At 50.3% G+C, this 25661-nt stretch overlaps 7 protein-coding genes across 7 annotated transcripts; 5 read left to right on the top strand and 2 right to left on the bottom strand.

The window, feature by feature from the left end:
* Positions 1 to 3329: 3329 nt before the first annotated feature.
* Positions 3330 to 5196, top strand: HOO65_030409 (uncharacterized protein; the record flags this gene model as incomplete). Its single annotated transcript, XM_071002049.1, has 3 exons — positions 3330 to 3929; positions 3990 to 4132; positions 4188 to 5196. The coding sequence occupies 3 exons, from the start codon at positions 3330 to 3332 to the stop codon at positions 5194 to 5196; spliced, it is 1752 nt and encodes a 583-aa protein (XP_070860088.1).
* A 382-nt stretch (positions 5197 to 5578) lies between these two features.
* On the top strand, positions 5579 to 6940 carry HOO65_030408 (formyl transferase; the record flags this gene model as incomplete). Its single annotated transcript, XM_071002209.1, has 4 exons — positions 5579 to 5885; positions 5948 to 6018; positions 6078 to 6193; positions 6250 to 6940. 4 exons carry the CDS (start codon positions 5579 to 5581, stop codon positions 6938 to 6940), a joined length of 1185 nt encoding a protein of 394 aa, XP_070860087.1.
* Positions 6941 to 7126: 186 nt separating this feature from the next.
* HOO65_030407 (uncharacterized protein) lies at positions 7127 to 7953 on the top strand (the record flags this gene model as incomplete). Its single annotated transcript, XM_071002358.1, has 2 exons — positions 7127 to 7198; positions 7255 to 7953. 2 exons carry the CDS (start codon positions 7127 to 7129, stop codon positions 7951 to 7953), a joined length of 771 nt encoding a protein of 256 aa, XP_070860086.1.
* An 85-nt stretch (positions 7954 to 8038) lies between these two features.
* On the top strand, positions 8039 to 9539 carry HOO65_030406 (CMGC/SRPK protein kinase; the record flags this gene model as incomplete). Its single annotated transcript, XM_071002163.1, has 2 exons — positions 8039 to 8729; positions 8881 to 9539. 2 exons carry the CDS (start codon positions 8039 to 8041, stop codon positions 9537 to 9539), a joined length of 1350 nt encoding a protein of 449 aa, XP_070860085.1.
* Positions 9540 to 9826: 287 nt separating this feature from the next.
* On the bottom strand, positions 9827 to 15166 carry HOO65_030405 (putative HD superfamily hydrolase; the record flags this gene model as incomplete). The annotated part of the gene is made up of 3 exons (XM_071001760.1): positions 9827 to 12633; positions 12761 to 13006; positions 13084 to 15166. 3 exons carry the CDS (start codon positions 15164 to 15166, stop codon positions 9827 to 9829), a joined length of 5136 nt encoding a protein of 1711 aa, XP_070860084.1.
* A 2812-nt stretch (positions 15167 to 17978) lies between these two features.
* On the bottom strand, positions 17979 to 20809 carry HOO65_030404 (chitin synthase I; the record flags this gene model as incomplete). The annotated part of the gene is made up of 2 exons (XM_071001870.1): positions 17979 to 20474; positions 20582 to 20809. 2 exons carry the CDS (start codon positions 20807 to 20809, stop codon positions 17979 to 17981), a joined length of 2724 nt encoding a protein of 907 aa, XP_070860083.1.
* A 3300-nt stretch (positions 20810 to 24109) lies between these two features.
* HOO65_030403 (Homoserine kinase) lies at positions 24110 to 25421 on the top strand (the record flags this gene model as incomplete). Its single annotated transcript, XM_071002225.1, has 3 exons — positions 24110 to 24545; positions 24686 to 24984; positions 25089 to 25421. 3 exons carry the CDS (start codon positions 24110 to 24112, stop codon positions 25419 to 25421), a joined length of 1068 nt encoding a protein of 355 aa, XP_070860082.1.
* Between the last annotated feature and the right edge of the window lie 240 nt (positions 25422 to 25661).

The following is a 25661-nucleotide window of genomic DNA, read 5'->3' as shown; positions in this document are numbered from 1 at the left end:
TGCGGCCTCATAATCATCTTGTCGACTTCTTTATACAAGTACAACTCATATTGCCGGCAACAGCCGAGGAAGCAACCCCCAACGTTGCCGTTCTACGTTGACCTTAAACAACCCCCGGTGGAGAGATCTCGCTCATTTTCTCCGGCGCAATCTCCCTCCCCAACCGCCTTCCTTCGCATGGCGCCGCCTGTAGGCCTAGCAGGGCAGCAAACCACCCGGCCTGGGCACCTCGATTCTACGACTCTTTTCTCTCAGTCTCCATTCTCTATGCCCTCTTTTAGTCGAGACGCGTTTGAGTCCTTCAGTTTGACGTTTAACGACATTGACTACTCGTCACAAACTTCCACTGAAAAGCTGTCTACAGAGCAAGCTCCCGACGACCTGACTCCGCTCAGCAGTCGCGTGCCGTCGGCCTGCTACTCACAGCGACCGCGGGCTATGTACTGGGATGACTCATTCTACTTTAGCCAACATTGTATTACGGGCGATGACGAGCCGGCTGTAGTTACTGCACTTTCACCTGCGGTTACACGGAGACCAAGCCAGGCAGACAGCGTTGACGATGACGAGCCACTTTTGAATAAGCCGGGGCCGCAGCAGATAATAGCGCCGCACAAGTTGATAGCAGCTCTTGAAGCAATATAAATAAATATGTAAATTTAACTAACGGGGATCTTACAACCGTGCTATATACGTATGCGCATGCGTATGCGCATGCGTATGCTTGTGTAACTATGATTTGTGATACATGACGATGGGCTACACAGTGTGGACAGTGTGACGGACAGTACTGTCGCACTGCCGTAACTCACACGCCCTTCCTATGATATGAAGGCTACAGTTTCAAGCAAGCAAGCGATGGACGATGAATAAAACGCAGGCCTCAGTTGAAATTTGTAAAATGGGCTTGCTAGAATGGGAGTAGTAGGAAACTGCCGGAATTAAGCGTTGAGATTGAGAATCCAAGTCTGAGCTAAAGAAATCATGCCCTTTCGGAGCCATACTCCGAGCTCGGTCGCCCGGACAATTTCAAGGCTTTCCTGTTAGTAAAGTCGCTAGCACATTGTAGAATGCTTGAGAGGCTTCTTTATTTTTGCTATTACCGCTGGGAAAACACGAGAACTTTGGTCAGGTAGTGGATTTGTCTGGCCTGGCCATAGCGTCTGTGTAGGAGGTGCGAGATGTTAATATGGCCTGTTTTAAGGCCGGGCTTTTCACCTTTTAATCTTTTTTTTAGGCCTTGGTGCTCACAAACCTTGGTAATTAATAAAAAAAAGGAAGATAAAATATTAAATTTATATGAAAAGAAGATGTATGCTAACACTATGATGAATTGTTGTGCAATATTACGGTGTTATTTTTTATTTTATTTCTTATTTTCTTTTAGAATTATACTAGCTACCAAACTAGTCAAGATGAACTTTATCGAGTTTTGCCGCCTTAACGTTCATTCATCCAGGTCAGTAAGCGCTTTTAGCGTGAAACCTTTCCAGCCGTGAGAAACATCTTCTAGACTGTGCATCTAGCCAGAGACACAGAGCTATTTGTGTCTTTTAAAGGGTATGTGATGTTATGTTGTGTAACAGGCAAAGTGATAGTCTGTACTCTGCGAAGACAAAAAGTGGACCAAACACATAACCGCCCGATCTAAAACAAGAAAAAAAAAACGCGACTTTATCCGGAGCAGTGATGGTACATAGTACATAGGGGTAATCTTTGCGCATGGCACTGAGCTAAATCATCTCAATGAGTATATCTTGAAGAACCTCCATTTGTAGCATCAACTAAAACTTCATCTTTATTCTCTTTTCTCTCCTATTTCCATCACTTACACCGGGCAGCATCCTCCTGCAGCAATCCCGCTTCCGTCTTCCCCTCCTCTTCCTCTTTTCTTATGTCTCCTCTCATCTCCACCGAACGGCTTCAGACAGGATGGGTCTTCCGAAGAGGCCCGTTTTAGCTTTGTGTCTCTTTTGTCGTCTTGGCTTCTTTTTTTCCACTCCCTAGTCCTATTCGGCTTGAGGCCTTCGCTATTGGCCAGGCGTGGCCTCTTCCTAGATCGATGCCGGAGCTGTGCGCCGACGCTATGAAATTAGTAAGCCTTCGGGGGCTCTAGTTCTTGGTGTCTATTAGTTGGCATCCTTGCGCCTCTTGGTTGCCAAGGCTCCTGAGCCTCAGGATGGATCAATAGGCTATTTTTTTTTATCTGCCATGGGGGGTGTGTGCTGAAGAAACTGCCACACATGTTGACAGTGCACATTTGCGTACATGACACATACAATCACACAACCACGCAAACATGGAACCTTCTCGCGGTGCAACGGCGGGTGGCACATAAACTCACCCGAGTACAGTATAGCTTGACTGCTGTGTGTGTGACTCGGTAGCTAAGCCGAAGTGAAATGGCCACTCTCTCCTGCTTCCTTCTCGGAGGTCACACTCCGCATTTCACAGTCCATATCCAATCCACCGTTGAACACACCCCATGAGCTATGGGATAACCGTAAATTGCCATTTCTTTGTCCTTTGCTGGGTGCCAGCAAAGCACAAGTTGCATGTGTGTTGTTGAACCCACAATTTCACTGACCACTAAGCTCCACAGGCCCCGATGCGCACCCTGACCTTTTTGTGGCCTTGCCATCACAAAAAAAGGGAATAGCCGATAAAGCCTTCCATCGCCGAGAGCAGCCGCCCGTGACATGGATGTAGTGCGAGAGTACCATCATGTGTAGTCATTGTAGCCATTGTAATCATGTAGCTCTTTCCATTTCCCTATGTACCGTTCCATATACTCTGCGTATTGTCAAGAGCCAGGAAAGTATAGCTAGTACTAGCCCTGTGCATCCAAGTGGCACTCCTAGATATATATATAAGCGGCCCGGCCCAGAGTCTCTGAGGCCGAGGAAGGAGCTTGAGTCATGGAGCCATTATCATTCAAGCAACTGCCGTTTTCTTTTTCTTCACGCCACAAAATCTTTCTACTTTCTTTCCACCTTGCACTTAACCCGCTGTAATCTATTTCTTTTCTTTTGGCAATTGCATCTTTATTCCCCAAGCCCCTACTTTGCAGTTTCCCATTTCCAACCCGTTAAGAGCCCCCGAGTCCGCTTCCCCACAAGCAACGGCTCTTCCTCGTTTTTTTCTTCCCACTTGTCATCCTCTTTTCCAGGCTGCATTTTTAGCTTCTTGCCATTATATCATTAGCCCTTCAGTCTTTGCGCGGGACCTTTTTTGGAATCTTCCATATATACCGTGCTATTATTCATCTCTATTTTAGTCTCTTTCCTGCCGGAATCTGATCTACCATTGTCACTGTGGACAACAAAGTCATGTCGACCAATCAGTCCCCCCACACACATGGGCAGCCGTTCCCGGCGCCGTCTCCGCCTCCCCCAGCCTCAGCTCCCCCTAATACCCCTATACCCCAGCCTATTAATTCATCTTTCTCGGACATTCCAAAATCTCCAAACTCCTCCGCTCACGAGTCCGACAGCAACACACCGTCAGATTTTCACAAAGAAACCAAGTGGACTCCAGAGGCTCACACTGCCAAGATACACACAGAAACGCCTGATACCCACAGCGTAGCGTCTGAGGATCTCTGTCATCATCCCACCCACGCATCCGTAGCCGGGCCAGACGCCGTCGCTGTTGTGCTAGAGGAGGCTATTTCGAATACTGAAGTGCCAGACTCCGCCTATGATCGCTTCACTTCAAGACACAAGATTATCATCGTAGCTTTGTTGTCGTTCTGCTCATTCTTGGCGCCTATCTCGAGCACATCGGTTCTTGTCGCTTCGCCCGAGGTTGCCAGGGAGTTTAATACTACCGGGACTATTATTAGTCTAAGCAATGCTATGTACATGTTGTCCATGGGCATATGTCCTGTGATCTGGGGCCCACTAAACACCGTTTATGGCCGCCGCCCTGTAAGTCCTTGATAATTGCCCACCTGGCTTGCTCGTAGCTTGCTAACTGACATGATGTAGATTGTCCTTATTTGCGCCGCCTCGTTCTTTGCCTGCTCTATAGGGACGGCATTGGCTCCCAACTTGGGCGCCTTTTTCTTCTTCCGCATTGCCACAGCTTTTGGGGGCACAGCTTTTATTATCGTCGGATCAGCCTGCATTGGGTACGTAATTGGACCATCTTTCCCGAGTTGTACACCTAGACTAACTTGGCATTAGCGACATCTACCGTCCTACAGATCGCGCCACCGCTCTTGGATGGTTCCTATCGGGCAACCTCATTGGACCAGCTCTAGGCCCGTTTATGGGTGGCATCATTGTGACCTACACCTCGTGGCGTGTCATCTTTTGGCTACAGTCTGCGCTTGCGGCTGTTGCCCTAGCTGGTTCCATTTTCCTCATGCCCGAGACCATTCTACACAGGAAGATTGATGATCTAGCCGGATACCCGGCCTCACGCAAAGCTCGTGCGCTGATGACTATGATCAATCCCATCCGCGTAATTGAGCTATACCGTTACCCGAACCTATTCCTCAACGGCATCGCCGCTGCGTCAATGATCTGGAACATGTACTCACTTTTAACGCCTATCCGATATGTCCTCAACCCCCGCTTTAACCTTGATAGCCCCATGATGGGTGGGCTGTTCTATCTAGCACCTGGCTGCGGATACCTGACCGGCAGCTTCATAGGCGGGAGATACGCCGACTATACTGTGCGGAAGTGGATTCAAAAACGCGGTGGCGAGCGCATCCCCGAAGACCGACTTCGCTCTGCCATCCCGTTCATGGGAATTGCGATGCCTGCGTGTATCATAGTGTACGGCTGGTCAGTCGAGAAGAACGTTGGCGGCATTCCGCTGGCACTTATCACACTGTATCTGCAAGGAGTGGCACAGCTGTTTTGCTTCCCTTCTATCAATACATACTGTCTGGACGTCAACCAGGCACGCAGCGCAGAGATAATCGCAGGAAACTACCTCTTCCGCTACTTGTTTGCGGCTGTTGCCTCGGCAATAGTTCTTCCGGCCATTGATGCCCTGGGCGTTGGGTGGTATACGACTATCAACGTCGGGTTTCTGATCTGTAGCGCTGGTGGGCTGCTGGCGTGTGTTAAATGGGGCAAGGGGTGGAGGGATGCCATTGATAGCAGGAGACAGAAGAAGCGTTGGGAGACTCGCATGGAAGCAGGGAAAGCGACTTGTGACAAGACCAAGTCTGAAGCTTAGATCGATGAAGCACGTGAAGGGAGGTTGTGTGGTATTTAGGTCTGTCAGATGTGAGCGAAATTGCCAGTCAGAAATAGAGTTAGTCCATGTTTTTAATGCTGTATTTTAGAGGATGATAATAGTTTAATTGTTTAGTTGGTTTGTTTAATAATTGCGAGTTTTCTTGCATGGCACGGGACGGAGAGCCATCTTGAATAGATGAATGATGTTGGCAGGGGGCGTGTGCTACGTAGTACGCACACCGTGATTACCCGGTTATTAGCCGGCGTTCTCCATCTCCAAAATAGAGAAGCTTTGCACAATGGACATCAGGCGACCCAAAACTTAACATCTTCCAACATTCAGTTTCTAGCGTTTTTATGTCTGGATCCCCCTCTCCAAAATGAATGCATTTCGCGTGCTAGCAATGAGTGGCCGCTTTAGCGGCGCTGCTTTGCCCGCTATTCCACGCCCAATATACACTTATCTTAGCTCACAGCACTGCCATGCACGGCAAAGCAGACGCTATGCAACAAAGCAGCAGTCGGATCCGCTGCGCATTCTCTTTTATGGATCTGATAGCTTTAGTTGCGCATCGCTTGAGGCGCTAGTAGCAGAGCAGAAGGCCAATTCCCGGCTGATTGAAGCAATTGAGGTTGTAGTAAGGCCAGGGAAGCTGTACGGCAGAGGATTGAAACTGAAGAGAGAAGGTAATTAGACAGTATAGTTTTGCCATTGCTAGCGTGCCGCTGAGCTAGCTAACCTGAATCAGTTCCTTTGCAGACACTAGCTGAGAAGCTGGCTTTGCCTATACACGAGCGTGATACAAACACGGGATGGACGGTATGTTGAGCAAAATACTAGGCTTGCAACTCTTCTTGGCCTAACAAACTGCATTAAAGCCACCCTTTGATTATAATCTCATTGTCGCTGTGTCCTTTGGTCTCTTGATCCCCCCGCGCCTAATCCGAGCGGCCAAGTACGGAGGTCTGAACCTACACCCATCCATGCTCCCTGAGTAAGTTATTCCCCACTCCGTATCTCGGCTCAACTGCTTGCAACTAACAACCGTAGTTTTCGTGGCGCTGCTCCCCTGCATCACACTCTCCTTCAAAGCCGCTCCCACATCGGTGTCTCGCTCCAGACACTCCATGAAACCAGTTTCGACCGGGGCCTTGTGCTCGCGCAAACACCCATGCCTGGCCTCCCAGTCTCTGAAAATTGCACGCTTGATGATCTGAACCATCTGGTCGCTCCTGTAGCTGCCGAGATGCTTGTCTCTGGGCTGCGTTCCTGCGTGCACGTGGCGCCACAGCAAAGTGTGGGCTGGGAACCACCTATCGGTTACAAGCTGCGCGAAGCCCCACGCTTAGGGAAGCAAGATGCACGCATGGACTGGGATGGCTGGACCGCAGAGGAGGCAGCACGTCGGTCAAGAGTTCTAGGGCCATTATGGACGTATTTCAGTTCCCCCAGCGGGAAAGTGACAAGAGTACAGTTAACAGACATTGAGTGGACGGCGAGAGGCGGGCCGATCGCGGAGCTGAAGAGCCTTAGTAAAATCAAGCTACTTTCCTTTGCGTCAGACAGCGGGACTGGCAACGCTGCTATCGTCAAGCCAGTCTGGCGCACGGAAAATGGAGGCGTCATTTTGGAAATGAAGATGGGCGGGCATCTCCACGTAAAAAAGGTCAAACTAGCAGGCAAAAAGGAGCAGACCCCAGCATGGATTTTCACTAAGCTATACGTAGCGGACGAGTCCTGATCGCTAGGTACGTATCAGAGGCTTGGAAGTTTAGGCAAAGTAGAAAAGCTGCGTAGTGTATCAAAACAAGCAACCAACCAACAGTAACCCTCTCTTAGGGTTAATACATTACTCACCTTAGCTCCGCAAGTTCCTCCCAAGCTTCCCCGTCACTACCCGACAGCATCGCCCACAAACTACGCAAAAATGGCCACCCACAAAAGAAAGGAAATATCTGGAGGCAGCGCTACAGCTTCTGTACGCCGTGGCATTGCCTGGGTAAGCCTTGACTTTCTTTCCTCTCCCCGGCCGAGTAGCTATTGACGTCATTCTAGAGTGCTGCCCCCGCCGCTGAGGACACTGACACTCTTGTGTTGACAGCGCCTTCTGGCAAGTTTGTCGATCTACGCTACCCAAAGCCAAAGGCGATTCACGGGTCTCCCCTCAGAGACAACCCATCGTACTGGGTATTCTCTGGCACGGCGTTTAATAGTGACTATGCCAACGCTGATGCCTCCTCGCCCTTCGCCATTGCCATGCCACACGTCACCCATACACGCTTCGTGCATGCCATTGACAGCCGCGCGTTACCCGGGTCCGGTCCTGCTGAAGATGCTGGCGATAGCGTTGAGCTTCCGACCGGTGAGCACATTGAGTGGGGTGTGATGTTGAACCCCGCCACAGGCATTTCGGAGCTGTACAAGGAGATCTGGCAAGCTGCCCCGCAGAGTACGGCAGCGCCTCAGAAAGTGCTCCGATTGCAGGTTAAGCCTGGCCAACAGGCACGCGGCGATGCACTAAGAATTGGAGACTACTTCCAGGGCGTGCTCCAACGTGAGTCTGATGGCGAGGTGGTGGCAGGCCGCTTTGTGCGAGAGTTGGCTGAGGGCGCTGCGGGCTGGGCATGGGACTCACGCAGTACAAGTACAGCATTTCCAGCGAGCTGGGCAGCGGATGAAGATCCAGAAGAGCATCGACTGGGCGCGGAGGTCAAAATCGAAGGGCTAGTGTGGGAAGTCGTAGAGGTCAGATAGGGTCACGTGATTGACTCTGCTTTGAGACAGGAAAATGGAAATAGAGATGTTTATATTGAGAATCCATATTTCAACGAGATCGATCATGTATGAATACGCCCGCAAATTAGTCGCTGCAATGTATTCGTTTATGAATCCCCGTATCCCACTTAAGCCTTTGCGCAGCTCAATATCTTCGACCCGCCCCCTCATCTCTCTCCATGGTTTTCTCTGCCATAAATCCGTTTCTCCCCGCCTAGCCCCTCTTGTCTTCCATCCAACCAAGCGTGTGCCCTTCCTCGATAGCTCTGATATTCCACTCGAAGAGGAATTCTTTGGTGGTCCCAATAGAGTAGCAGCCACTTATTTTCCCGTATGCATTGGCGATGTCTACCAGGACGGCCGCTATCAAGTTCTCGGCAAGCTGGGTTTCGGACGGACAAGCACCGTATGGCTAGCACGCGATTTGTACAGTGGAAAGCACGTCGTGCTAAAGATCTTTACACTAAGTGCTAGCCAGCCAGCTAGTAGCGAGAATAGAGATGAAGCACCTGCAGCATCAGCTGAGCTTGTAGCCCTTGAGCTTCTACGTGCAGCAGGTCTGGCCGACCCGGCGCGGGCTCATCTACGCGGGGCCATTGACACCCTCACACTCAGTAGATCCCAGGGCGGTTCCGGCACTGGCAGTGAAGCCGGAGTGCACAGAGTGTTAGTGCAGCAGCCAATGCTGGAGAGCTGGCGTGCCAGAGCAGCTCGTCTCAAAAGTGCCAGTCGTACCCCACACAGCGAGTTGTTTGGTGGGTTCACGCTGCAGGAGATCAAGCATGCGATTCGGAGTGTGGTCTCAGGACTAGTAGGCTTACATGAGAAGGCGCGAGTAGTACATACAGGCAAGTGCTCTCTAGTTTTAGCAGCCGTTAGACAGTATCTAATAATGCCGTGCTGTAGACATCAGCGCCAGCAATATCCTGTTGGGAGTTCCACGCGGCGCTGAAGAACTCGTGTTTTCAGCATATGTCACACGGGAGTTTGACACGCCGAGTCCTCGCAAGCGTCTTGGCGGCAGCTTACCAGCCCATCTAGTCTTCCAATCGCGCAGTCTATCCTTGCCCCCGTCCTCCTCCCCTGCCTTTTCCCGATACACAATTTGCTTGTCCGACTTCGGCTCTGCCTGTGTCCTCCCAACAGGTCACACACTCACTCACCTCGTTCAGCCTACCGCCTACCGCGCGCCTGAAGTGCACCTCGGGCTTCCGTGGGGCTTCGCAATCGATATATGGAACATCGTACTGGTAGCTTGGCGGATGGTTGCCGGCCGGCACCTCTTTGCTGGACATGATGCGGCGGGGCACTTTAGGCCATCGGTGGCATTAGCACAAATGATCAAGGTACTTGGTGCGCCACCGGAGGGCATGGTAGTAGCAAAACAGTGGGGGTGTGGCTTGGATGAAGGTGGGTCTCAGGCGGAAACATTGACAGATCGGCTGCCGATGCTGGGTGGCGTTGATCGAAAAGATTTTGTGGCGTTCATGTATGCCGGGCTGAAGTGGCGTCCGGAGGAACGCAAAACGGCACGCGAATTACTGGAAGAACCATGGCTGCAATAAGACGTCAAAGTGCCGAGGAGGCGAAGCTACCAGGCGGAACCAATGGAGGACGTCTGCTCAGGAAGAGATGGTGATTTTAATTTTGATTAACATAAAATCTAACACACACAACTATAACAATGGAAAAGCAAGAAAACGCGTTGCCAGAAAATACGGAACGAAACAAAGAGAATGTCTAGTAAAGAAATATGCAGAGAAGCTGAAAAGCTCCATGCGGGACAGAAGAAAGGCTTTTCCTTCCGCCCTTCCTCATCCCCCTCCTTCTCCTCGCCTGCATCCTAGCCCCCTCACAAATCGTGCCGGAACGTACACTTCTCTCCCCGCGCACAAATCCCCTGCTTAAAAAACATACACGGCTTTGTGCCAATTAGAGCCCTATTTGCCGGGCGGTGTGGAGGGAGTGCGCCCTTGGCAGGCTTCTTGCGCTTCAACGCAGCCGGGCCTGTCGGCAAGTTACCTGCTCCCCCAGCGGCTCCCGAGCCATTATCGCGGAACCCGCGGTCTCGCCCCATTCCGCCTGATCCAGCGTCGGCGTCGCGCATCTCCCAGTCTTCGCGTGTGGGGTCGTATTCGTCGTCCCAGTCACCTCCGCCATTATTATTCAATTGATTAGCCGCGGCGGCCTCGGCCTCTTGTGTCATACGTATACGAGCCTGGTATGGATCCTCACTCTGCTCCTGGACACCCATATTAGGCTGGTAGCTCGCTGAGCTACTAGCAGGTCCAGAGGGCAATGCGCCGGATGCACCGAACTGGCCAAGCATCGACATTGCAGCCATGAGCTGATCTTGCGTAGCTGTGGCTGAAGGAAACTGCTGCTGCTGTGTGCGGGATGCGCCTTGACCTTGGGCCTGAGCCTGAAGGAAAAAGTTGTACATTTCTGCAAGGTTATTGGAGTCGACGTTGGGCATGCCCGGAATTTGAGGCATGTTATGGAACTGAGCTGCAGCCGCAGCTACAGCCGGAGCTGGAGTCTCAAGCTGCATCTTCTCTACTACGGTCCGCTTAGCACGCAGCCCGGCATCACGAGCATAACCATCCCGCCACTCCTGTGCTCTCGTCTCATTCTGAGCGATCCATTGTGGCGGTTCGTCCGCCTCGGGCTTTCCAGCATAAAGCGCGGCCAGATCCTCGATAACATCAGCTGCCGCTTGCACTGCCGGGTCCTCATGGTCAGCACGGCGTTTTGTGTGCGGTGTCGGGCCAAGCGGTTTATTCAGCACGGCCAAGTTCGCAGACAAGAGTGCAACTAGCTTGGCTGGCGTCTCATCGGCCAAAAACCCGACCGAGTTTAAGAATACTGGTCGGACATTTCCGTGGACCATCACCATATCTGACGGTGGAATCCCGATGTTGTTGCTCACGACCACACCCGCCGCACGAAGCCTTTCCTCCTCGACCTCCACACGACGCAGGGCATTGTACAAAGCACCCTTGAGCCCCAGCTCACGCGTCTCACGCAGCCGGCGCTGCATCTCATCGTACTTATCTTCGCGCGGTAGATGCGCGATGCGCGGCTCAAAGCCTTCGACCGCCGGCTCTGGCGGTGGACTTTTAGGCGTTGGTGGAATGTCCGAAACATCAGAGTAAAATGCCATGAGCACTCGTGATTCGCGATCAGCCAGGAAAGCACGCTCATCTGACTCGACAGGTAGTTTGCCTCCACGGGTCTCGTAAGTCTTTGCTCGGAAACGCACATCTATAACTGATTCAATTTCGATAGCTGTTGGCTCCATCCACGGAACGTAAGGTAGGTCGTCCTCGTCATCCTCGTCAACGATAGGACGCTGTCGAAGCGCCATGCCTTCGGACTTGTCATCTCCGGCGTCTTTGGTCAAGTTGGCGCTCTGCTCACCATCGTCGTCGGTGTCTTCTTTCTTAAATTCTCGCACCTGGACAAGCTCGTGGTCGCTGCGCCATCGAACGCGTAGTTTCCGCCGGGCTTCCTTGCGCAATCGCTTTTCCCGTGCTTCGGGCGTTTCTGATGGTTCTGGAGTGGCCTTATTGCTGTCCTTAGGCGGCGACTTAGCCTTAGATGCATTAATAGACTGCATTAATGACGCAAACCCACCACCAGAACTGGCCGTAGATGAAGCAGCTGGCTTGGAATTCGAAGCAGCCGTCTTAGCTACATCAGACCGGGCTGTATCAGGTCTGCTAAGGGGCTTCTTCAGTTGCGTCGACGTCACCTTCTTCTCTTCTAGTGCCTTGATGGGGTCAGACTTGCTAGAGCTATCTACTTTTGCTGCTGGCTTCACGGCGGCCCGGGACTTGCCAGGAAGTAGAGCACTGCCAGCACGGGCCTTGGAGCCAGCTGCAGTAGCCGAGGCAGGCCCAGTCTTATCATCGGCAGCCTTCTTAGCCACAGTAGAAGATGTCGATACAGCGGCTGGAGTATTAGTCAAAGCGGTAGCCTCTTTAGACTTCCTTGCAGTCGCGTCAAGATCAACAATCTTATCAGCAATTTGCTTCACAGTGGCACGCAATTGCACATCACCATTGTCGTTCAGCCGTTTGCGAACCGGCTCAAAGTTGGCCAAAGCATTGGCCGCAGATGCAGCGAACTTGAGCTTAAGCATCGTGTCCAATGCCGTCTTGAGCAGCTTATCCGTATAGTCGCCAGCCTTAACACAAAAGATCAACGTGTTAATCATGCTAATGACAAACTTAGCATGACCTCCGAGGCTCTCTAGCACAACCTCATCACCGACTGTGTTGGCTGTCTCCAAGACACGTAGCATTTTGGCCTTTTTGACTTCCAGGGTCTGTCGTAACGAGGCTAGAGTTGACTCAGGTTTCTTCTCTTTTGTGGCATTGTCAAGTGCCGTGCGTGACTTGCTCAATTCGACACGAACATCAGCAATAAAATCACCTGTTTGCTGCACTGCCTTGCCGAGAAGCGCTGTCGTCCGAACAGCATCAGCTTTGATGTGTACTAAATCAACCAAGTCCCACACAGCTGCCTCAATTTCGTCAGATGGCCGTGCGTCAGCACGGATAGGCGCGCCCTTTTCTTCATCAGCTAGCTTACGAGCATGGCGGTCGGCTTTGGATTTAACTGTTTCGTCAGCCCGAAGCTGCTCCTTAAATGCATCTATATATCTAGTCAGCGAGTGTCCTCACAGGCCTACACCATACCCATTTCTACTAAAAGAGTCACGTTATGGCGTGCAAATTCTCAATGCGAATCTTTCCACCACCATTAAACTTATTCAACTTACGAGGATATTCAGTGTACTTAGGTCGTCGCTTGCCCAGGGCAGCCATGCTTTGGTCGTATATGTCTAGCAAGGCACTGCTCTCCATCCTTCGTTCATCAATTCCACATGCATCTGTGGACGGCTGAAATTTGGAGGAGAAGCGACCCTGGATCTCGCAAGCAAGCAGCCCCAGTTCTTTAATAACAGGTCTACCAGACTGAGAAGGCATGGCGATCATGGGGTTCAGCTTATCAAAGCTTTTGGGATCTATAAATAAACACATGGTAATTAGCACTGCAGAGTAAAATTCAGTGCAGCAACAAAAAAAAAGACACTTGACATACTGGAAAGTTTGATAGTGCCGGTGGATGCCATAAAATCGGCACCAGCAATCGGGCTCGGTCGAAGTTTTGACGCCCGGCTTTTCTTCATGTGGTGAGTAAGCTGGTCCATCTCCGTCTTGGAGAGTCTCGGCACTGCCAACAGGTCGGCTGTGGTGGAGACAGGTGTTGGGGGGTCTGATGACATCACACGAGAAACAGGGGCCGCTGCTACAGCCATGGCAGAGCCGATACTATTTGCCTGAGACCCGGCAACAGCCGATTCCAACGAGGATGAGCCTACCAATGACGAGCCTGTTTGGCCGTTCGTCACTGATACTGCCTGTGCCGCTGTTGTAGCAGCAGCCGCAGCAGCAATAGCCTCTTCCTTTTTCATGGCTCGCTTAGTCCGCTTCTTGGCCGGCTCAGTATTGCTAGCCGACTCGGGCTGTACAGGAGACCCAGCAGCCGAGTCATCGGCAGACCGCTTAAGGCCCTGTGGGGTAATCGAGCGAGTGTTGGCAACCTGGCCGACTGCAGACTTGGCGATATGCAAGGGGCCAGTTGTGGCGGGAGGACGAGCAGGCTGTTGGTGAACTTGAGCCGGTTGATTTGGTATCTGGGAGAGGTGTTGTTGCTGGGGGGGTAGTTGCTGTTGCTGCTGTTTTTGCTGTGAAGGTGGCTGTGGTTGTTGTTGTGATTTCTGGTGTTGTTGTTGTTGTTGTAAATACATCTGTTGCTGCTGCTGCTGCTGCTGTTGTTGCTGCTGGAATTGAAACCGAGCTTGTGCCTGTGCCTGTGCTTGAGTTTGTGCAGGGTTCGGTACAGAAGACTGGTGCATTACCTTCTGTTGAGCCTGCTGCTGGGCCTGCTGGGCTTGCTGTGCTTGCTGGGCCTGTTGCTGTTGAGCCTGGGGAGAAGGTATGCGATGTTGCTGCTGCATAGTCGGTGTACCCAGTTGTGACTGGGGCTGTGACCCAGGAGTAGCACCACCTTGAACAGAAGTAGGCATGTATTGCAAGCCGGGTTGGGGCCCAGGTTGGACACCAGCAAGCTGCTGCTGCTGTTGCTGCTGCTGCATCGCAGCCTGTGTGCGCTGTATTTGCGCTTGCTTCTGTAACCGGGCTTGGTACTGGGCTTCCTGTGCCTGCTGATACTGAGCTTGCGCTTGAAATTGGGCTTGCGTTGCATTTTGTGTCTGAATCTGTGGCGAATTCTTTGGTTGCTGTATCATGTGATATCCAGCATTATTCTGCGCCTGCATCATATGCTGCATCTGCTGTTCAGTGACCATCGAATTGAAACCAGCCTGCTGCGACGGCGCGCCAAAAGCCCTATTCCTCTGCGCACCAACTGAGACGGCCGGCGGCACAGAGACTGGACCAGACGATACGGGGAAGCCACCACTAGAGTAGTCCTGCTGTTGGGCGGGCACGGGTTGTGAATATGTCATGCCGTTCGAGAATGCGCCTTCATATGAGCCATGTGAGTGAGTAGGCTGCTGTTGCGAGGGCTGCTGCGGTTTTTGCTGCATGACTTGATGCTGGACGGGGGTCGTAGAGGCAGGCTGTCGAGCTCGGGGCTGTGGGACTATCGAGGTGGGCGCAGTAGAGGATGATGACATAGCGGAGGCAGAAGCAGGGGCAGCCGGAGGAGCCACGGAAACAGGGCCATTAGAGCCAGCAAAGGCTTGCATGTCCTGGTGAAAGGCCTGATCGGTTCGAGCACCAAATCCAAACTGCGGCTGTGAATGGGGTGGAGGGCCCTGTGGTTGTCGGGACTGCTGAGGGGTGGCAAAGCTTTCCTGGTGCAGGTCTGCTACATTATTCAATGCGCTGGACAGGCCAGTCTTAGGGTCCTGGCCAAAAAAGGACGGATCAAATGTCTGAGTCAGTACATCCTGGCTGTTGGCATACGAAGAAATGTCCGCAAAACCCGTGGCCATGTCCTCGGTGCCAAAGAAAGTGGACGGGTCCGTGTTGGCAGCATCATCAAGGCCATAATTCAATGGGTTGTTATTCCACGTATTTAAATCGGAGCCGAGTTGGTTAAACCAGTCCTCGCCAGTAGCGCCGGACTGATGATCGGTGTTGTTATCCCACTGCATCATGGATTGTCTGTAGATGCGATACGGAGTGAAGGATTACCGTGGCCAAGTATCGACACAGGTTGTCAGTTTTTTGGACACAAACAACAAGCAACGTCGATGCAAAGGCCCTAAAGCAAAGAGCTCGGAGTGAAGAGGCTCAATGCAGCCTCCACAGCGAGTCGTTCTGTTCGGCGACCGGCCGTTAAATGAAGAGTCGCGAAAGGCGCGTGCGTGTTACAAAATATCAACTTGAACTGATTTGTTAGTTGTATATAAAAGTGGGACCATGCATTCGAGCTGCATAACAGCAAAAAGACAAGACAATGCATTGTGAAGGGGAAAAAAAATAAGAGAAAAAAGTGGAAGAGCGCGTACCTAGACACCGGGTTTAGTATGGAGAGGTACTTCTAAGAGTGGAGACTAGGTGTTAGATAGGCCTGAAAAAGAATAAAAAAATAAACCAAATTTAAAAAAAGAATAAAAAAGGAGAGAAAAGCACCATTACTGTTGTATGGAGCTTGGAGCTCTGCCGACTCTCACCTTTTTTTATGAAAGAGGCCGTAATAGAAATGCGAAGGGGAAAAAAAAACGTAGAAACTGTAGCAAAGCGAGAAAAAAAATTGAATAAAAATCAGCATCAAAATACTTGGAGAAGTTACAGCGATGTGAGGTTGGTGCAGGTGTAGTGTGTAGTGTGTAGTGTAGTGCAATGTTAGTAGTGCCTTATGTCCTGTAGTTCCCCCCTGCGCTTCAGTGGCTCTAATGCTGTTTAGGCGTTGCTTATGCGATTGCTTAGGGCATCAAGTGCCAAGGCTATCCAGTGTGGCAGTGGACGAGCGACACAGAGATAAAAGAACTTATGGGCGTTCGTGTTGTCCATGCCTGGGTTAAGCACCGTAACAGACAGGTTACAGAGGATGGGAAAAAAAGAACCAGAAAATGAAAAGACAAAGCTAGGCTGAGCTGCTGCTGCAGCACCATCAGCATGCAATGCAAGCTTTAGCTTGAAGATTTAGCGGTTGCTGCTGCAGAGAGCCGGCAGAGAGGGAATAATAGTAGAGGGAGGAAAAGGGCAGAGGGACCAAGAGATAGACAGAGTAGACGAGGAATAAGCAAACAGCAAAGGCTGTCTGTCGCTGTTTGTCCCATCTCTGACCCTCACCCCACCTCCAACTCAACCAAACCCCCTCCCCCCGTCTCCAAAGCGGCCATTTAAATCGGCCATGAAGCATAGCTGTTCCTTGGTTTTGCCTTTTTTTCTTGTGTTCGTGGTTTTTTCCACCTGACTATTAATTTGTCCTTTTGTGTTTTGTCGCATACAAATATAACTGTCTTGATACAGCGAGTAGTTATCTGCAGCGCTTTGTTGTGGCCTTGTGTAAAAAAAATTTAAGACAAATGGGGAAGAAGAATAGAGCCTCCTCTACCTGGCATTTCTGATCGCCTGGTAAGACTCAAAGGAAGGATAGGAGCGAAAGACAAAAATCATTTCTTGTTCCCGTTCATGTGGTGGTCGTCACCCAGTGCAATAGACAGGCCCGATGATGGTTAGAAGGGAAAACGGGGGGGCGGAATAGGGGACATCACAATTAGGCAACGAACAGATACGATAGTGCTGCTAGTTTTATCATGGTAGGTTTCCTCTCGCTTTGATACTGAGAAAGGCTGTGTTTGGTGTCTGGTTGGAAGGAAGGGAACAAGTGGGAGATTCATCGATGTATACATACCCTCAGGCTAACCCAGGTAGCGTGAATGTAATCCGAAGCTCGAGTTGGAACTGAAGCTAGAAGAAAAAGTGACGATGTGCTTTTTTTACGGTGTCGGAGTTGTTTCTATCATCATCTGGCGTTCTCATTTAGAATGGGAGAAGACAAGGCTCGTAGCAAGTGTATATCCTGTTGCCTATTTGATCTGGCGGCTGCGTTGCAAACAAGTTTTATTTCGCGCCAGCCTTGCGACTGATCCGAGCCCAGAGGAAGACGCAAATCTGTCCTAGAGCCAGACCCAGTGCACACTACACAAGAACTCGTGATGGTAGGCCTTGTATCGCTGTCGATATCGATATCGATATTCGTCGTCGGTAGAAAGAAGCAGGTTTTGTTGCGATAGTCCAAATGATAAATGAATGACACGGGAGACAAACGGTTCAGCTCGATTCTATGGGATGTGATGGACGATGCCGATGAAAAGAAATGATGGGGGAAGAGAGAGATAAAAATGCTCCTCTGCCGACAAACGCGTACGCGATGAAACCCGACTCTTGAACAGAAATTCGTGTCAGAAAAAAGAAAATAGGGGCAAAGGGAAAGGAAGAAGGAAAAATTAGCTTTTCCAAGTTGTTCGTGTTCCTATTTCTTCTTCGAATTAGTTGGCGCCGAAGAAAAAAAGAAATACGCGCAGCAATGAAAATGAAACTGAGATTAAGAAAAAAAAAATAACCAAGAGACAGAATAGCCTTCTTTTGACTTGTCCTTGGATGGTGCAAAAGTCCTAACCCTGTTAATTGAAGGCCTACGGAAGCATGATCCGTACCTTCTTCGCTAAAACCTTGCTGTACTAAGGTGTCGAAAGCCCTAAAAGATTTCACATCTACTACTGATACTGTATTACGTTATAACCCATATTTAGGCGGAACCCTAATGACAGATGCAGACGCTCCTGATATCCTCTTCCCGCATGACATGTCATTACCATGACCTTCTATTACAACTCCATGAACATGCACACAAAGCAGACGAGATAATACGGATTCAATCGGAAAAGAATTAACAAGTCATTAGGATAGGAAAAATGAGCCTAGGGGTTTTCTTCTTCCTATTTCTTCTCCCACCTATACTCCACGGAACATCCGCACAATCAAAAACCACATTGCGCCAATAAACTTGAACGCCGACAAACCCGCGACACTCCATAGGATGATACTCATGTACAAGTTCGTACGCTTGTTTTCCTTCTCATCTTGATCGGCCTGCGTTGCCGATGGATCAGGGTTGATCTTTTCAAGACCAGCTGTTGATAGTACTAGTGCTACTAGCGCGAAGTTCATGATCATCCAACACATGACTGTAATAGAGCGCACTGCGCGGTAGTAGTCCATCTGTTTCTCATCAAGCTGTGCTGGAGTCGGGGTCGTCTTCTGTTCCACATACTTGGTGTTAAACACTCCTAGTTCGCGTTCATACTGTGCGTTCAGGTCGCCCTCGTCGGGCAGGTCCGTCTTACCCTGCCCGTCCTTGGTGCTCACCGACGGTAGCTGGTCTGGCTTGTCGTCACCCTTGGTACCCCACGATACATCATGAGTGTTGCAAAACGCATAAACATTTAGCACATTAGTAAACGTCGGCGTCATAAGCATATACTGCGCAAAAGACGTAATCATGTGCCACGGATCAAACATAATGATCGATGCCAACCACCACAAACCCCAAGTTGACATGACTGAGATGATCAGATTGTAGAACACCGGGTTCTTAATCAGGTCCTGTGGACTGAAGCCATTGGAATCACGGATGTCTGTCAGGATTGCCTGCACCGAAATATAAATCGCGGCAAACATGAGATAAACCATGATGATGGCCCAGAAATACACCATAACTCCATAAAACATGCCCGACCCGGCTGGCCGGTTGCCCATGGCTAGCACAAAACATGTCATCAACGAGATGCCATAGAGCCACAAAAACACAATGCCCAGGTACTGTCCCACATCGCCCAGCAGATTGTCTGCCTCCAGCGACGTCGTTAAAATCTTGAAGACTAGAAAGAAGTTACCAAGGGCGAACCATGAAAAGATCATGTTGATGGTGTTGAACACAAACTCCACGAAGAACATGAATTTGCGCAAAAACGAGTGGTCGGAACGGAAGAAGTCATAAAAGTGGGCAATTGAATACATGGCAGCGAAGAAGGAACCGTTCAGCCAGCGGCGGCGCTGTAGAACCAATTCTTGAATCGTCTCTGGCACGTCTGTTTCGCCAGTAGCGGATTTGACGTACTGGAGGATCCAATGACAGTTGCGTTTCGTCACCAGTTCAAAGCATAGGATACGATCTTCGGCGAGGTACATGTTGGCTGTAAAGATACCCGCGCCCGCGCCATGAAGCTTCTCACCATCAAAGTACTTTTCCAAGGGACCGTGGCCGTTCTTGTCGTTTTGCAGTGCCACGTAGCGGTAGGCAGAAAATGCACCTGGCAGCACGGAAATGAATCCAAACGCTGATTCAAGTGGTTTGTCGAGAATGTTGGACATTTTATATTCGAAGTTTTGAGTGGCTACCAGGGGGTTGAGCAACTTGCGGCCGCCCTTCCCCAACATAGCCTTGATTTCACCACAGGCCCCGGCGCACATGGGCTCCAGATCGAAGGCCTTCCATAGATCGTAGATGGACCGCCCACCAGGTCTGGTACCAGCATCAAGAAGCACACAAATGTTGGGCTCCAGCACACGACCAAAGGCTTGGAAGAACCATCTATGAGAATTGATCTTCTTCTGGTTCTTTTCCTTCAAGCAGAACAAGATCTGAACAGGTTGTTGCTTGGGGACCAGCTGCACGACGTCATTCTTGATCTGTATGCCAACTTGTGTGGTGTATTCGTAGATGTGAGCGGTGACATCCTTGTTGTTCACAGTCTGCTTTGCAATGCCCTCCTGGTAGACACCAAGACCTGCAAGCACGGCGCGGGTTCGGGGATTGATTTTACCACGCCCGTCACTAACCACACACACAACAATTTTCTTCCAGGCATCAGGACCCCAGGTCTTGCTGGTTTTGCGCGTACACATGTACTCTACGTTCTTGAACACGCCAATCATCGTACGAGCAAAGAGAATTTCGTCTTCATTATACATGGTGACGACAATGAATAACTCGGTATGGCGCGGCTTAGTAAAGAGCTTTTGGCGCAGGGTGAAGTTGTCATCATAAAAGTCGGACGGGTCGCAAGTGGCAGCCGAGTATCTCATGTGAGTGAACTCGTCGCGCTCACCATGAGGTAGTTGGCGCAACAGTTTGGGCGGCACAGGGCAATCGAGGACGAGGTTACCGCGGTAAAGCAGGACCTGTTTGACAGTCTTCCAGCGCTTGAGGCCACCGCCACCACCGCCACCACCGCCCATACTAGGCGCGGGTGTGGCAGTTGGCGCAGGCATGTCCTGGTAGTTTGTACGTTGTTCGTCATTGAGCATGGGTTGGTGATCGTCATACTGGTTGTAGGGATCTGCTGGGGCAGAGTCATAGGGCTGGTTGTAGTAGGCGTCATGGTGTTGTTCAGGGTTAACTGAGTAGTCGGGGTGTTGACTTTGGTCCTCAAAGGGGTCGATGGGACGCTGGAGGGGAAAGAAAGAAGCTTGTCAGTACGGGTTTGTTCACTCAAGGCCATGTAAGCTACGAAATAGAAGCTATGAGGCGGTACAGCCAGAGCAATTATACTTACAGGCGTGTTCATTTGCACGGATTCGCCCGAACCATAGTGTCCCATGGGCATATGGGCCGGCTCCTGTTGTGCATAAGGGTCGTGATGTTGTTGTTGTGCGTAGATATCATTATTTCCATAGGGGTCGTGATGTTGTTGGCCGTAGGGGTGTTCTTCAAGCTGGTAGCCCTGCTGATGGGGGTGGCCAGGCGAAGGCGTTTGTCGCGGATGGGGGCCGCGGCTATCCATTGGCTCTGAATAGAGATTGTCGTCTAATGGGGGCGATGAGAAGAGCGAAACGCGAAGAATAGGTTAATTTTTGCAGGGAAAAAAAGAAGGTTGAGATAAAGATACCCAACAGAAACGTGTTCTGGATGAGGAGAGGGACGGGAAGGGTAACAACAAGACGACACAAGAGGCAGCTGCGATTTATAGCAAAGCAAAAGAAAACTCTGATATAAAGAGAGACTCAGTGTGTAAGAGATAAGAGCAAGTGGGAATGTGATAGAGAGGAAACAAAAGAGAAAAGAGAACAGCAAGACGAGTCGAGTCAAACCAGTTGAATATCAATAGCACAATAGCAACAGCTAGCGAATCTATATCAAGGACAAGACGAGACGCCAGATACGGAGGCCATTAACAGATGGCGTGCAGCACTAGCCAAGAAGGATATAAGAACAAATTGGAATGGGGAAGGGTAGCAGGCGAGGAATTGGACTAGAGCAGCAAGCAAAGAGGCTAGCAGAAACAAGTTAAGAGTGGGCGACGGGGATGAGGACGACGACAAGGACAAGGACAGAGGCAGAAGATTATTATGACGGCAGGAAAGACAAGACGGCAAGGCGATTGGAAGGGAAATGAAGGGGGAAGGACATGTACTAGTATAAAGAGAGTAAAAGACAAGCGGCTGTTTGGCCTACAAGAGAAAAGGATGCTCATTCTCTTCCTTTCTCCTTGTCCTTCTGATAGCAGCGCGTAGATCTATATCAGCCGTATACCAATACATGATGTGTAGTCATGCATTGGCCCTGTCCTGGGGGCCTTTTTGTGTGCAGTTTTCCCTATATTAAGCTGGAGCCATGTAGTATAATGTGAGGCATCACAAGGAAGAGGGGGGGGCGTGTTTGAGGTTTGACGTAAATTAAGCTTCACTTGAAAAAGGAAAGGAGAGAGAGGGGGGGGATATAGGCTAGGGGAAGATAGTACAACAGCGGAGATGGGAGCCGGAAGATGGAGATACAACAGGAACAGACAGGGCAGGACATATCAGGACAAAGTAAAGAAAGCAACGGGCAAAGCAATACGGATATCTGCAGAAGCAAAGTCAAGACAATAGGCTACTCACTGAGACGGTTGTAAGCCATGGTTGAAAGCTTGGCTGTAGAGAGCCAGAGGGATTTGGCACAGGAGATCGAGAGGACTAGGAGAGGCAGTCAAAGAAGGAGCAGATAGAGATGAAGAAAGGAGAGAGAAGAAGAGAGATAGAAGAAACAGAAGAAACAGAAGAAAAAAAGAAATGGCGCCCAGCGCTGTCTTCGCGTTGTCTCTGCCTTGCTGCACAGGCCGAACAAAGAGATATATGGGCAGAGACAGACAGGTAGACGAGGGATAGGAAGAGGGAAAAAAAGGTTGGAATGACAGGCCAAGATGAAAGACAACTTACAGAATAGGGCAGCCGAGAGAGAAAGTGAAGCAAGGAATAGAGGAATAAAGGAGGGCCAACCAACGAAGAACTGTGGTACAAATGGCTGTCCTCTAAGTCACAGGCTACAGGATGCTGAACCCCTATAATTACAAAGCTACAGCACCCTATTGCCCTTGAAAACCCTTTCAACTGTGCTCTTTGTTGAGCTAAAACATGGCTTAGCCCCTATAAGCCTACGCGACGTATGCTCTGCAGACGCTATTATGCACTAAAGAGGCGCTAAACCCCCTTGGTGGAAGTTGTCCTCCTCTTTCCCCAGCCCAGTTAACCTTCTCTCGCCTCTCTTGGTTCCCCTGGTTATACCAGGATCAATTTTTTCTTTGTCTAGGCGTTTTCGCTTTCTCCTTCTTTTTCCTCTGTTTTCTCACGTGTTTCACGTTCCAGGCCAAACAGAGACAGATAAGGAGACTCTAAATGAAGAATCAGCCCTTGCTGGCAAGACAGGCCCTATACCCGCTACCATATTGTGGATGCAACCATGTTGTTAGCTACTACGACACCACACATCTTTGACTACCTTGCAGTCTTGTATACACTGTTTATAACACATCTCTCTTTCTGAAATGTTGTTTCAACAGCAACAGAGCCCTCTATCACTCCTTCTCCCCGCCTTTGTCTCCCTCCCTATATCTGTCAAACCTCATTCACGCCATGTGATTTCTTGCCCTGTTGTTTCAGATACGGACATGCACGGTATGGGCTGTGCATGGGGCAGGTGAGTTGGTAGGGTGGATGGGCCTATTTAGCTTGTTCCCCTTGCAAATCGAAGTCTAATTCCTTGGTTCCTTGGTTCCATTCGGGGAGTATCTGTCTACCTTCTCTTGTCCCTTTGCCTCATCCAGGGCTTTTATGTACCCGTCGTGTCGTGAGCCCTGTTTGGGTATAGCTGAAGGTAGCTAGCCAAGTTCCAGCCGTAGCCCAGCTCTGGCTGCAGCTCCGCTTGTTGTCGTGTTTTGTTTTGTTTTGTTTTGTTTTGTTTGCCGTAGTCCACTGCTGGTGCTGAGCACAGAGGACAGGAAAAGAGACGGCAGACTGCGCATTTCTATCACATTTCTGTTTCTCTTACATCCGCTCTTCTCCTGGGTGACGCCATCATTGCGCCGCTGTCTTGTCCCGTTTTATCTCATCTCTGCCTTACGCCTATGCTGCTAAGAATACATGTTAACCCTTGCCATAACCCTTGGTCTATTCCTCGTATCCATTGGATCATCTGCTAGCCAAGCCGCAGGAGTGGTGGCTGCTTGCTGTATGACGACGTTTAAAGAAAACTTCCAAATCTAGTTAGTCCATTTACTTGCCCTTGATAAAAAAACGAAGCAGCTGATCAGGGTTTCTCTTTTTGTTGATGATAGATAAGATGAGTGAACTCATTTTTTGCATAGGGATTTTTTCTTATCGATAACACGGCGTGTTAACCCTAAGAATAATTTTCACTTTCACAATCATCGCGCCTTACTGGGTGTGGCCCGTCATGTTGTTGTTTCCTCCTCCTCCCCTCCTCTGCCCTTTCTATGCGGATAATATGCCAAAGTTATAGACAGTACTCAAGGTGCGAAAGAAACGACAAAAAGTTTTAGTCATAGCAAAAGAAAACTTCGCTCAACAGCCTGTTTTCGGAGAGCCGTACCCCACTATCAGGTCAACCCTATAGACCAAACCTTATCCTTAATTGCCATCCCAGTAAACTAGTAAGGAGCTCAACAAAGCAGAAGGCCATTCATCGTGACAAACAAGGAATATTCTCTCTTTTCAATTTTCCTCCTCTTTCCTTCATACCCGTTGAATTTTCACGTAGACCACAAACTCTTTAACAGATATACGGCAACATATCTAGTCCATCCAACATGGCCGAGTCCTTCACCATCCGTGCTCCCTGTTCCTCAGCCAACATCGGCCCCGGCTTCGACGTCATCGGCCTCAGTCTATCTATTTATCTTGAGGTGATCGTAACCATCGACCCTGCTGCTCAGCAGCAGTCGCCTGCCGACTACCCACTCAACTGCCGTATAACGTATGAAGGCGCTGGCTCCGATGGTGGCGAGCCTATTCCGCTGAACCCTGCTGATAATCTTATTACCCGTTGTGCCCTCTATGTTCTGCGCTGCCACAATCAGTGGGAATTCCCGGCTGGCACTCATGTGCACATCAAAAATCCCATTCCCCTCGGCCGTGGCTTGGGCAGCTCTGGAGCTGCTGTTGTTGCTGGTGTCATGCTGGGCAAAGAGGCCGGCAAGCTGGACCTGGACAAAAACAGACTATTCGACTTTTGCTTGATGATTGGTAACTCCCCTCAAAATAAAGCCCCAAAATATCAAGTCCTAAGTCCTGTGCCCTTCGCTTCTGGCATCGGATCTGTCGCCTGGGCGTCTTCGTCGTTATTGCGCTGTTTAGTCCCACATGCTAATGCTTTCTGTCTCTAGAGCGCCACCCCGACAACGTCGGCGCTGCCCTGTTCGGTGGCTTTGTCGGAACCTACTTGATGCCTCTTAACCCCGAGGATGCCCAGCGTATCGAGGTTCCCCTGAGCGAGGTTCTTCCTGAACCTGCTGGTGGTGTCAACACTAGAAAGACACCACCGATCCCTCCTAACAACATTGGCCATTACATCAAGTTTCCCTGGGCCCCCGCCATCAAGGCTATTGCCATAATCCCCGACTTTGTTGTGGCTACTCACGATGCCCGTGCTGTGCTGCCTCCGCACTACAGCCGCCCCGATGTGGTGAGTTCATGTATTTGAGTTCTAGCATAGGTCTTGCTCCTCCGTAATTTTGCTGTTTATTTAGCTTACAAACTTTGCTCTACCTACAGACTTTCAACTTGCAGCGGATAGCCTTGCTGCCTGTCGCCCTTGGCCAGTCGCCTCCTAACCCAGAGCTTATCCACCTGGCCATGCAGGACAAGATTCATCAGCCGTATCGCCAGAACCTAATCCCCGGTCTCGGCGACATCGTACAGAGCATGTCACCCGCCACCCAGCCCGGCTTCCTGGGCGTGTGCCTATCGGGCGCTGGACCTACTATCTTGGCTCTGGCCACCGACAACTTCGAGGTCATCGCTGAGAAGATCATTAGCATTCTCAAGGCCAAGAACCCTAAGCCTATAACTTGCCAGTGGAAGATCCTAGAGCCAGCCGAGGGCTGCTCCGTCGTGCGGTAAAGCAGATAAAGGCCTTGTTCGCGGATGACTTGAAGAAGAGGGGGAAGCAAGACGAATCGATATATTTGCAAGCCGGAATTGGGCAACAAGACGAAGATACCACTCACATCTTAGCATGGCGAACATGATGACATATAAATGCTTGGCTATTTGGCAAATGTGTGCGGATGAACATGAAAAAGAGTGGGCCTCTATCTGCATATATGACGATGTATCTTGTGCCTATTCATTACGCTCTAC

This window comes from Ceratocystis lukuohia (genome assembly GCF_044167205.1).
Source record: "Ceratocystis lukuohia strain C4212 chromosome Unknown Supercontig3_pilon, whole genome shotgun sequence".
Taxonomy (NCBI): domain Eukaryota; kingdom Fungi; phylum Ascomycota; class Sordariomycetes; order Microascales; family Ceratocystidaceae; genus Ceratocystis; species Ceratocystis lukuohia.
The sequence above is the reverse complement of the archived record's forward strand: the minus strand, read 5'-3'. Positions and strand labels throughout refer to the sequence as shown.